The sequence below is a fragment of the Ammospiza nelsoni genome, chromosome 9, assembly GCF_027579445.1.
Source record: "Ammospiza nelsoni isolate bAmmNel1 chromosome 9, bAmmNel1.pri, whole genome shotgun sequence".
In the NCBI taxonomy this organism is placed as follows: domain Eukaryota; kingdom Metazoa; phylum Chordata; class Aves; order Passeriformes; family Passerellidae; genus Ammospiza; species Ammospiza nelsoni.
This window is the reverse complement of record NC_080641.1, coordinates 8,350,904-8,362,454: the sequence shown is the minus strand read 5'-3', so window position 1 is coordinate 8,362,454 and position 11,551 is coordinate 8,350,904. Positions and strand designations below refer to the sequence as shown.

The 11,551-nt window shown below is 48.0% G+C and overlaps 1 protein-coding gene across 2 annotated transcripts; it reads left to right on the top strand.

Annotated features, from left to right (window-relative positions):
* The first annotated feature begins 7,357 nt into the window (after nt 1–7,357).
* Nucleotides 7,358–10,329, top strand: ZNF648 (zinc finger protein 648). Of its 2 annotated transcripts, none has more exons than XM_059478604.1 (2): nt 7,358–7,495; nt 8,419–10,329. In XM_059478604.1, exon 2 carries the CDS (start codon nt 8,533–8,535, stop codon nt 9,673–9,675), a length of 1,143 nt encoding a protein of 380 aa, XP_059334587.1. In that variant the 5' UTR covers nt 7,358–7,495; nt 8,419–8,532; the 3' UTR covers nt 9,676–10,329. The 2 variants fall into 2 exon arrangements, with proteins under 2 accessions (XP_059334587.1, XP_059334588.1); XM_059478605.1 differs by having other exon boundaries at nt 7,407–7,554.
* The last annotated feature ends 1,222 nt before the right edge of the window (nt 10,330–11,551 follow it).

Here is an 11,551-nt window from a genome sequence, read left to right as displayed (position 1 = left end):
ATTTCTCCATTTTCTGTGGGCAGCTCTGCTGCTTGCAGGAGGCACAGAGTGCTACAAGCCTGGCACAGCCTGCCATGGGGACATGGCCCCCCTGCTCCTGGATTCCCACACTCTATCCAGGCATCCTGAGCATCAAAATCCTGTGTGAACCCACAGCCAGAGTGTTTGGTTTGGAAAATTGTGTGAGGTGGAAGTGATGTCCCAGGAGAGGGACCAATCTCCCAAATGTCGTGACCTGCGATTGGCAACTCCACACAAAGTCCCCAGACTTGCTGAAGCTGTGTGATGCTTTTGAGAGGGATAAAAAAAAAATCCTAAAATGAGATTATCAGCAAGGGATTGGGATGAGGGGCAGGAAAAGGAGCTGTCACCCCAAACCTGGGCATTCCTTACCCTGCTGTAGCTGCATGTCCATGATTGTCCCCTGGAATCTCAGGAGTCTGGGGGCATTTGAGTGTTTAATTTAAATCTAACACTGGCAGGAGCATTTTGGAGCACGATTGAGCAGGTAGGAGGAATAAAAAAATTCCTAAAATGGGATTATCAGCAAAATTGGGATGAGAGGCAGGAAAAGGAGCTGTCACCCCAAACCTGGGCATTCCTTACCCTGCTGTAGCTGCATGTCCATGATTGTCCCCTGGAATCTCAGGAATCTGTGGACATTTGAGTGTTTAATTTAAATTTAACACTGGCAGGAGTGTTTTGGAGCAGGATTGAGCATCTGGGCTTGAACACAGAGCAGTTGTGTGGCACTTTTATTCCTTTTGGGGTTTTTTATGCCCTGACAAGGTGTGTGCCATGACTGAGGGGCTGCAGTGGTGTGACAGGGGACAGGGACGGTGCCAACGTGTCACTTGCGATGGGGCGGTCCCTGGTGGTGTCAGTCACATTCGGGGTGTGACAAGGGGCAGTCCCTACTGGTGTCACTCACACTGGGGCTGTGATGTGGGCAGTGCTATTGGCACTGGGGGTGTGACAGGGGCGGTCCCCAGCTCTGTCTGTCACACTGGAGGTGTGACAGGGGCGGTCCCCAGTCTGACTGTCACACTGGGGGTGTGACAAGAGGCAGTCCCTACTCGTGTCACTCACACTGCGGCTGTGACAGGGGCAGCGCTATTGGCACTGGAGGTGTGACAGGGGCGGTCCCAGCTCTCACTGTCACACTGGGGGTGTGATAGGGAGGTTCCTGCCCGTGTCTGTCACAGTGGAGGTGGGACAAGGGATGTCCCTGTCCCTGTCAGTCACACTGGAGGTGTGAGAGGGGATGTCCCTGTCTCTGTCAGTCACACTGGAGGAGTGACAGGGGCGGTCCCTGGCGGTGTCAGTCACACCAGGGGTGTGACAAAGGATGTCCTTTTCCCTGTCAGTCACACTGGAGGTGTGACAGGGGCGGTCCCTGCCCGTGTCTGTAACACCAAGGGTGTGACAAAGGACGTCCCTGGCAGTGTCAGTCACTTTGGAGGTGTGACAGAGGCTGTCCCCAGCTGTGCCCGCCCTGCCGGGGGTGTGACAGGGGCTGATCCCTGGCTCTGTCTGTCACAGGGGGTGTGACAGGGGCTGTACCCTGGGTGTGGCTGTAACAGGAGGTGTGACAGGGGCTGATCACTGAGTGTGACAGGGGCTGATCCCTGGCTCTGTCTGTCACAGGGAGTGATCCCAGCCCCTGGAGCCGCAGCTCTGCGAGTAGCGAAGGGCAAGGGTGGAACAAGCTGGGGAAATCCCTCCTGTAGGGTTTTGGGGTGGGACAGGCTGGGGAAATCCCTCCTGCAGGGTTTTGGGGTGGGACAGGCTGGGGAAATCCCTCCTGCAGGCTTTTGGGTGGGACAGGCTGGGGAAATCCCTCCTGCAGGGTTTTGGGTGGGACAGGCTGGGGTCATCTCTCCTGCAGGGTTTTGGGGTGGGACAGGATGGGGAAATCCCTCCTGCAGGGTTTTGGGTGGGACAGGCTGGGGAAATCCCTCCCGCAGGGTTTGAGGTGGGACAGGCTGGGGAAATCCCTCCTGCAGGCTTTTGGGGTGGGACAGGCTGGGGACATCCCTCCTGCAGGGTTTGAGGGGGCCCCAGTGCAGCCGGAGCTGCTCGGTCAGTTCCCGTTTTAAATTCCAGAATGGTTCAGGTTGGAAGGGACCACTCTGGATCATCTTACCTCGCCTTTCTGCTCGAGCAAGGGCATGAAAAAGAGGAAGAAAAAGAACTGGCTGAGAGTTTGTGATTTCCTGGGACACAACTAAAAGCTTCTCATATAAACTTCATGAAGAACTGCAGTAAAAATCCTTAGTGCTGAATGGTTATTGAATAGATTATTAAATGCTGTTCTCAGCCAATCTAGGAATTCTTTAGAAGAAAAAACCAATAAGTGCAGAGCCCAGGTAGAGATTTCCCCTTTATCTCTTCAGCAAGCTCATGGATGCCTTTTTAGGGTTTCCAGATCCCAGATCAGAGATGCAGCGCCTCCAAACCTCAGCCAGGAGCCCACAGATGAGGATGTTCTTGCACAGGCACCTCTCATACAGCACTAGAAGAATCTGGTTATTCCCTGGCAGGCTCATTTACAGTCCTGGATCTCCAGCCAGGTGTATTTGCAGAATCAGACAGCAGGTTTTGCCTAGAATTTGCTGAGTCTCCATCGATATGTGCAGAAGAAAATCCAAGTTTGGGAAGCTAAAGCATGCCAGGAAGTTATTCCTCAACCAGCCTGCTTCTTACAGCCCTTGCTTGGTTTGTTCCTGTTAATTTTCCCATGTTCTTTACAGCCTGATTCTGGATTTTGGACCTCTGTCTGGCTTTTGGTGTATGTGGGAAATGGATCTGTAGAAAATTCTCAAAACCCGACAGAAAGCTCACATAGTGCGCATCTGTATGCAAACATTGAGATAAGAAATGCTGACAGAAATGCCATAGAAGAAGACAGATATTGTTGAGAGAGAAATTAAATTAAAAACAAGGTTCACAAGATAGCCTTAACAAATAAGACTAAATACTTTAAAAATAAAAAAATAAAAAATATATTATAGCAATACCCACAAAGAGTAATTTTAGATTATTAGCTTTAAAGCATTTACAAAATAGTGTAACAAAAGCTAATAAGCCAAAAAGCACTTACAGTATTTTATAATTAAGAAATAGTTGGCTTCTGATTATAATAGTGTAAATTAAAACATCTATATTATCTCACCCTTCACATGAAACTAAAAATAGGACAAAAGTGTTTTAAAAACTCAGTTACTGCATCTGAGTCAGAAAAAAGCTTTATCCAACAGGTGTAGTTAGAATTTGGATTTTTTTTTTTTTTGTGTTTCTTCTGAATGCCTCATCCACGAGATGCCACATCACTGGACCCAAAGATGTGGAAGATCCTGGCAAACGTCAGGAAAATGTGTGTTAGGGTAACAGGATGGAGCTGGATAGAGTGAAACAATTTCCTGCACCAGAGATCCTGAACCTTCTTTGAATTGAGCTCTTAGGGTCCTGTCTGGGTGTCCTTTCAAAATTCAGTGTCCCCAAAAGGCACTGCATGTTTAAGTTCAGTGGGCTGAAGGGAGCCCAGATTCTCCCAGGAAGTTAAAAGCTCAAACTTCAGCCAAATATCAGTGAAATCCCTCTGGATTCAGCTCCTTCTTAGAAGAAACATTTCTTAGGACTTCCTTTTTCTGGTTTTACATAGAAAATTCTGAAGCTCTCAGATGTTTAAAGTGTTTATGGCAATCTTAAAACAGAGTAGCCAGATGTCAAAAACTCTATGGCCCATAAAGAGTCCAAATTTGATGGAATGTGATGTTAAACCCTTCACAAAATGTATTAAGCTCCCATTGTGACAGCAATGTGAACCATGAGTTCACATATTTTAGTGAATTTAACAGAAAATTTGAATTAAGAAATTACTCCAGAGTAGATCTAACTGGCAAATACATTACAGATCCTCATCTGTCCTGACAGACTCTTCACATTTAAGACACATAAAAGTGAAGTAGCATAAATAAAAAGGATTTGGCGTCCACAAATGTGTGTGTGGGGAATATGAATGTAGGGCAGGCACAAAACACCAATAATGTAATTTTAATAGGAATCGTATATTGTAAGGAAGTGGGTGATTCAATTAGTCTTCAGCCTTCTCCTGGAGGATTACAGCTGATTTTTGTGTGTGTGTGTGCTGGAAGAACTCATTAAGGCTGATGGGAAAGGCTCAGAATACAGAGTTTAATGAAATCATAGGCTCCTAGATGCAACATGTGAAAGAGAAAGCAGAAAACATTTAAATACCTCATTATTAGGAGGAAAAATAAAAATATGTGGAAGTTGATAGAGCTAAGTGTGTTTGTCTGAGTACCAACAGAGCAAGATCTCTGAATTTTGTTGTTATTTTATGCTAATAGGGAAACACTGGCAGAGTGTTTTGTGTTATCAAAGCCAGAAGGGAGGTTTGGGGCTGTGCTGATGGATTTGATGAGTGTGTGGACGCTTTTCCAGTCTGGGTGTGGGGTGTGTCCATGCTGGTTTTGTTGCCCTGCACAGAATCCATTCTCTGTCTCATCTCAACAGGAGCCACGAGGTTCTGCCTGGAGCTGCCTGGGGTCTTTGATCTCACCCACGAGGCATCATTTGCACTGCTCCGCATTATTTATCACCACTGAAGTATTTTCAATTAAACTGACAGATTAAATACTAACTTTGCCTGGCAGATAATGAAATTCTTGTTTCTTTCCCGAGGAAGCTGACGTGAAAGAAGCCAGGCATGGCTGGGCGCAGGAATTTGCACTGCCTGAGAGTTTCCACATTTCCTAACAAGTGAGCACTGTGTGATACCACAGGTGGGAGGCAGGCTTGCTTCCTGCTGCTGACAGTTGTCACAAAGGTGAGGAACACCCAGGTGATCCCACAGAAGCCTCACAAAGAGTGGGAAGCTGGAGCTTATGGAAGATTCCTCACCACCTTCCAGCCTTAGGTGCACCTTGTGAGACCTTCAGTCCAACAGGAAACCCATATGGGGCTGCAGTGCCAAGAAGAGGAGACATAAAAATTTCCTACCAAAAGTGTGATTGAATCAACCCACCAGCCCTGCCCTACAGCATGGAGATGAATATTGAGAATTCTTTTCTTCTGAACATTCTGAGGAACCTCAAAGGAGGATAAGTGGGGATAAGGAAAACGTCATTTATTGATGCTTTTGAGGAGGAGCACATGGACTTTGGCCTTTTCCTCCATGATCCCTCAGAAGAGGGACACTATGGGCACTACACCATTCCTTGGTGGTTGTGATAAACCACAATTTGTAATTTTTAAAAACAATTTTAAAAATTTGTAATTTTTAAAAACAATTTAAAAAATTCATCATCTTGGCCCTACACAAACATACTTGGCTGTGGAGATGTGGGTGCATGTCCTTATGTATTCCTAGAGTTTTCCTTATGAAAAAGGGGAGGGGGTGTGTGTTTGTCTTCTATGAGGGATGTGGAAGGGGTATGCGATTCTGTGCATCCTGAGTCTAGGTGGGAGATAGCCTTTACCCTGCCCAGCTAAGTAAGAAACATCTAAGCATTTAAAAATAACAGAAATCTTCTGAGCTGTTTTGGTTTTTTTCCTAGTTTGGGAAAGTTGGAATGACAGTTCTTCCCCTGCAAGGTTTGCCATTCCAAGCAGAGTGTGGGCTCCTCATGGATTCAAGGACTGTCATTAAAGGATTGTTGCAAACTTATTTTTGAAGTGCCTTATCTGAAGGAACTGAACTGCCACTTACTCTGCTCTCAGAAGAAACTTGCTTTTCCATGTGGAAGGAGTAGGTACATTTTTCTTCCTCACCCTCAACTCCCAGCAGAGCAGTTTCTGGTTTCATGTCTATTTTTAGCAATATCTGTGCAACCACAAAAATAATACAGAGCTTGGAGCATTCTTCTATACCATATCTGGATGTTGGCAATGTATACACTCTTGTTCATTTGTCATCTCAGTTCTGTATTTGCTGCTAATTGTGGAGCCCATTTCCCAAAGCTGGAGGAGTTTTGCTAGGAAAAGGCAGTGAAAAGCTGGGTTTGCTCTGGGCTTTTTCTCAGAGCTGGGTTTAAAACTGGACCAATCTCCATGAGATTTCACAGAGAGTGGTTTCAGCTGTGGACCATGATCCTGGTGTGGCTTTGGCAAAGGCAGGTGGGATCCTTGGATGGCTGGGCAAAGGAGTTCCCAAGGACCTGTGGCCACTGTGAAAGACCCTGGTGAGCTGTCACTGAAGATGCTGAATGTCCTTTTGGGTGCAAAGACTTTTCTAGTAGGAAGTGGGACACAATCCTGGGAGGTGGATTGATCCCTCCTGACAGGGGCAGAGCTTTTTTTTTCTGACAAGGCAGGGCCTGAGAGGGAATCAATCCGTGCCACACTCCTGCAGGAAGATGGATGCACAGTTATTGCCATAGTGAGGGGCACAGGGGATACTCCATGAATTGCTGTGGGCTGGAGCTGAGGGACAGGAAGGATGCTGAACCTGTTGGGGTGGGTCTAGAGGAGGGCACCAAGGTGATCAGAGGGATGGAACACCTCTGCTGTGGGGAAAGGCCAAGAGAACTGGGAGAGTTCAGCTTTTGGGATGACCTAATTGTGGCCTTGCAGTACCCTAAGGGAGCCTACATGAAAGATGGGGCAAGACTATTTGCAAGAGCTGGGGTGACAGGACAAAGGACAATGGGTTCAAATTGAAAGAGAGTAGGTTTAGATTAGATATTGGGAGAATTTTTTTCCCTGTGAGGGTGGGCAGGCCCTGGCACAAGCTGCCCAGAGAATCTGTGGCTGCCCCTGGATCCCTGGAAGTGGCCAAGGCCAGGCTGGATGGGGCTTGGAGAACCCTGATCTAGAGAAAGATGTCCCTGCCGGCGGAAGGGGGTCGGACCGAAAAGACATTCCAAGCCATATCATTCCATGAATCTATGAACAGGCTCCTGGAGCACCGGGATCCCCCGAGCCGGGGCGGTGGGAAGGCCCCGGCCGCGGGGCTGGGCGGGGAGCGGTGGCCGGGGAAGGGGACGCGGTGGCCGAGCGGGGGACGCGGTGTCCGGGGAGGGGACGCCGTGGCCGGGGAGGGGACGCGGTGTCCGGTCCCGCCCCGCTGCTGGCAGCTCCAGCCCGGCCGGCCTCCACTGCGCCGGTGCCGCTGCCGCGGGCTCCGCGCCGGCGCGGGGGATGCGCGGGGGATGCGCGGGGGATGCTCGGGGCCGCACCGGGACCCGCAGCGCCCAGGTAGGGCCGGGGAACAGGGAATGGGCACCCGGGAAAAGTTGGGGGGGGTTACGTTGCCTGGAACAAAAAAATTTCTCCTTTTTTAATATATATACATATATATGTGTATGTATTTATTGTTGATATTACTGTTTTTCAGCCCACGCCGTGGTTTCCACACCCCCTATTTCTGGGTAGCCGTGGTTATGGAGTTCTCTTAAGCCAAGCAGCGCCAGCATCCCTTGGAAAGTTTTCCCGCCCCAAAGGCATCGGCAGCTCAGCTGGAGGGCTGGAGGTGAGGAATGCTCCTGTTAGCAGCTCCTTATTAAATTGTCGGGAATGGCTGGAGTGGGGGTGAGTCGAGCCACGCTGTTCCAGGCAGTGACTAATGAGGACTAATCCAGATTGTTTTCCGTGTCTCCAGCAGAAGAAAGCGTGGCTTGTGCTGCTGATGGAGCCAGCCTTTCTGGAATGTGAATAAGAGCTTTCACTTAATGCACATCGCTGCACTGCCTTGATCACTGCATTTGATAAGCCTGCTGAAATTAAATATGCAAGTTTTACATTTATGTTACACGTGGAAATACAGAAATATTTATGTTTTTACATATATGTGTTCATTAATATGTATGCTTATATTCAGAGATGTCTTATCCCACCTTCCAGTACTTGAAGGGATTTTACAGAAAATATGGAGAGCAACATTTTACACAGATAGAACAAAGGGAAACATTTTTAAACTAAAAGAGGAGAGATTCAGATTAGTTATTAGGAAGAAATTCTTTACTGTGAAGGTGGTAAGGCCCTGCCACAGGGGGCCCAGAGGAGCTGTGGGTGCCACATCCCTGGAAGCATTCAAGGCCAGGCTGGACAGGGCTTGGAGCAGCCTGGGATAGTGGAAGGTGTCCTGCCCATGGCAGGGGGTTGGAATAAGATGGTCTTTAAGGTCCCTGCCAACCCAAACCATTCTGGGATACTGTAACTTCTCATCTTTAGGAAAAATTAAAATAGGAACTATCAATTTATATTTGTTAGTGAAGGCTGGCTGATGATAGTGGATTTAACTTTATTGAACATTGTCTATGCTTTATGTGCTGAATGTGTATTTTCTACATATCTAATAGTCTGTCCCTTTTTTTGAATCAGAAAAATACCTTTGCTATTCTAAATTTATAATATCAGACGAATCACTGATGAAACAGGTGTTTTATTTTCTAGGGAGGACTGTCAGAAGAGCTGAGAATGAGATGGACTTAGCATAAAGGACACAAAGTTCTGGGTGATGATGAGCTAGAGTTTTAGCTTAGAAGAACACAGTGTTTGCCTCAGAGGATGGATGTGAGTGAGAATAACATTTGTGACACAGGGGGAAAGAATTCAAATTATCCCAGAAAGGCCACAGAGCAGGTGGGCCACAGCTGTAGGTCACAGAAGGAGGTGGACATGAATTACTCCTGCAGTCCTCCTGGAAACTCTGCTGGACCCGCAGGAAAGCAGGAGCTTTCCTGTAGAGACAAAGAAACCTGTGCCACCTCCTGCCAGAAACAAGGTGAGAGCCCACCTGGGGAGTTCCCCCCCTCCAGCACCAGCTTCCACCTGCAGAGAGAGGATGAGGATTTAGATCACTGTTCCTCTGAGCACCCCAGGAAACCACGGATGATAACAAAACTCTGCGAGGACAACGGAAGCGCGGCTTTGGGAGATGCGCTTGGTGAGGAGCTGGGGCCCGTCCCCGAGGAAGCTCTGCCCTTTCGATGCAAGAAGTGTGGCTCCTCTTTCCACAGCATGAGCAAGCTGCAGGAGCACAGGCGAGCTCACCTGCTGGAGAACTCCTACCGCTGTCCCATCTGCGCCAAAGGCTTCTCCCGTGCCGCCAACCTGCGCATGCACAAGCTGATCCACTCCAGCGAGAGGCCGCACAAGTGCCCCGAGTGTGACAAGGGCTTCATCCGCACGGCCGACGTCTGGAGGCACCTGCGCAACGTGCACAAGATCGAGCGCTCCATGGTGATCCTGGCCAGCGGCATGGCCAGGAACCCCTGGTCTGTGGTGCACCACGGCCAGCAGCACAATGCTGAGTGCCCGGATCAGGCTTGTCCTGCAAACCCAAAGTCTCACGAGGACGACTTCAAACCTTACGCCTGCCCGACGTGCGGTAAAGGCTTTGATAAGCCCAACCTGCTGTCCAAGCACAAGGTGATTCACCGGGAGGACAAGCCCTACAAGTGTCAGGAGTGTGGCATGGCGTTTGTGCAGCTGCTCAGGCTCAAGAGACACCAGCAGACTCACTCTGGGGCACGGCCCTTCTACTGCGAGGAGTGTGGAGGGACCTTCACCCGGCTGGCATCGCTACAGCGCCATCACCGCATCCACACCGGAGAGAAACCCTACTCCTGTAATTTCTGTGGGCATTCCTTCACCGAGTCAGGGACTCTACGGAGGCACGAGCGCACACACAAGTTGGACAAACCTTAATTTGGGGTCTCTGGTTGCTTTGTACCTGAACAAGGTCTGCTGCTTGGCTAGGCTGGAAAAGCATGGTGTGTGCTCTGCGCAGTCCAGACCCACTGCCCAGCATTGCTGCATCATAGGGAGCTCTGGAACTTGATTGCACTGCTGGGCTTTAAACTGCTTTGTATGAGAAAATAATCTAATTACCCCTGAGTAATGAAACGGGAGACTTGAGGAGACTGAAACCACTCGCATGTGCTTGCTCTGTCTCTGTTTGCTGGACTGGACATGCATCCACTCGAGCTTTGTGCAGGATCTGCAAGCAGAGGCTGGGAGAATTCACTGCATAAATTGGCCCTGCCCTCATGAGTGTGATGGCTCTTGGACACTGGCTTTGGAGATCTCTTAACTCACTAAGTTAGAACACTCCAGGGTTGTCCCTCTGTCCCTTCTTGTATTTTGCTGAGTTTTCCTTTCTGTTACACTTCTTTTTATTTGGAAGGGAAAGTATCATGTTGGTTATTAAAAAAAAAAACAAACTCAACTTACAAACCAGTTCCTTAATAAACACAACAGTTACCAGATGTATTTCAGAATGTTTTTATACTTTAGAGCACTTCTGAGTGATGGGTTAATAATGGGGAAAGCTTTATTTTGGCTATGGTGGTGCATGCTCTTGGGGTGACACTTGTGTGTCTGATGGAGCCATGCACACCAAAGCTGGCCAGCTGAGTATTGTGGAAGGAAATGTTTGAGGAAAAGAGCAAAAGACCAAATTGAAGCCACTTTTGCTCCTCATTGCACAGGAACCTTCTTCATTTAAATATTTTCACACATAGAGAAGCTTCCTATAACAAAAGCAAGTTCTGTGGTGTGTCCAAGTACTGCCCAAAGTGTCTGTTAGACTCTTCACTTTGATTTAAATTCAAATGGTTAGTGAAGAAAAATTTCCTTAGGAATTAGCCTGGCAGACTAGGGCAGGTGTTGACAAATCTTCCAAGGCTGTAACTGCTGTAACTGTAATGCCTCAGTGTCAGCAATGGGATTTTATCTTTGAAACTTAATAATGACTTTACATCTTCTGTTAACCACTGTGGTAGAAGTATCCAGTTTGTCCTGAAGTTGCAGCCTGAATTTCTTTTCCACATCAGAAGGTTTTGCTTCTTTGCTTCCTTTTTCCTTACCAGCTGCCATATTTCATTAATTTCTTTCTAGGGCTTTCTGCCTTTTCAGTGGAAGGTTGTGCAGCAGAATGAAGGTAAAGCTCCAAGGTAATGTACCTTTGCATTTATTACCAGGTTATTTAATATAAAGTACTGATTGTGCTATTTGTTTCCATATTTCATAGAATTAAAAAGGGATGTTTGCAGCTCAGCACCTCCCACCTGTGCAGCAGCTGAGCAGGTGTCACACAGTGTGTCCTGTTGTGTTTGATGTCAGGTTCTTGGCTCAGATCAAGATCTACCACTGTTCACAGCAAAACCTTAGCTTGATTGTACATGGGAGACTAATTGGTGTCACTAATGGATCATTTTCACTTAATTCCTCAAAGAAATCTCCAGATAAGGGAACCGATGTGCATCCTGCCTCCAAGAGATGTATTCTGTGGTCTGTGTGTGTTTGTAATTCTGGGATGGCTGGGCCCTGAGTGAGAATTCTCCAAACTCCCCTCTGCAGGAAGCTCCAGTTCGGTTTTAGGTTTGCAAAGGCCTTTGATGGGGCCCCTTAGCAACTGCTCAGTCTTATCTGAAGGCTGTGCAGCCTCTCAGAGAGGAAAGATCTTTGCATGAAAAGAATCCTGGCTGGCTGTGGGTGAGTGATCTGCAGAGGGAGGTCACCAGTGATGCTCTGTGGGGACCATGCTGTTCAGTACCATCTGAAGCGACCTGGAGAGAGGGCA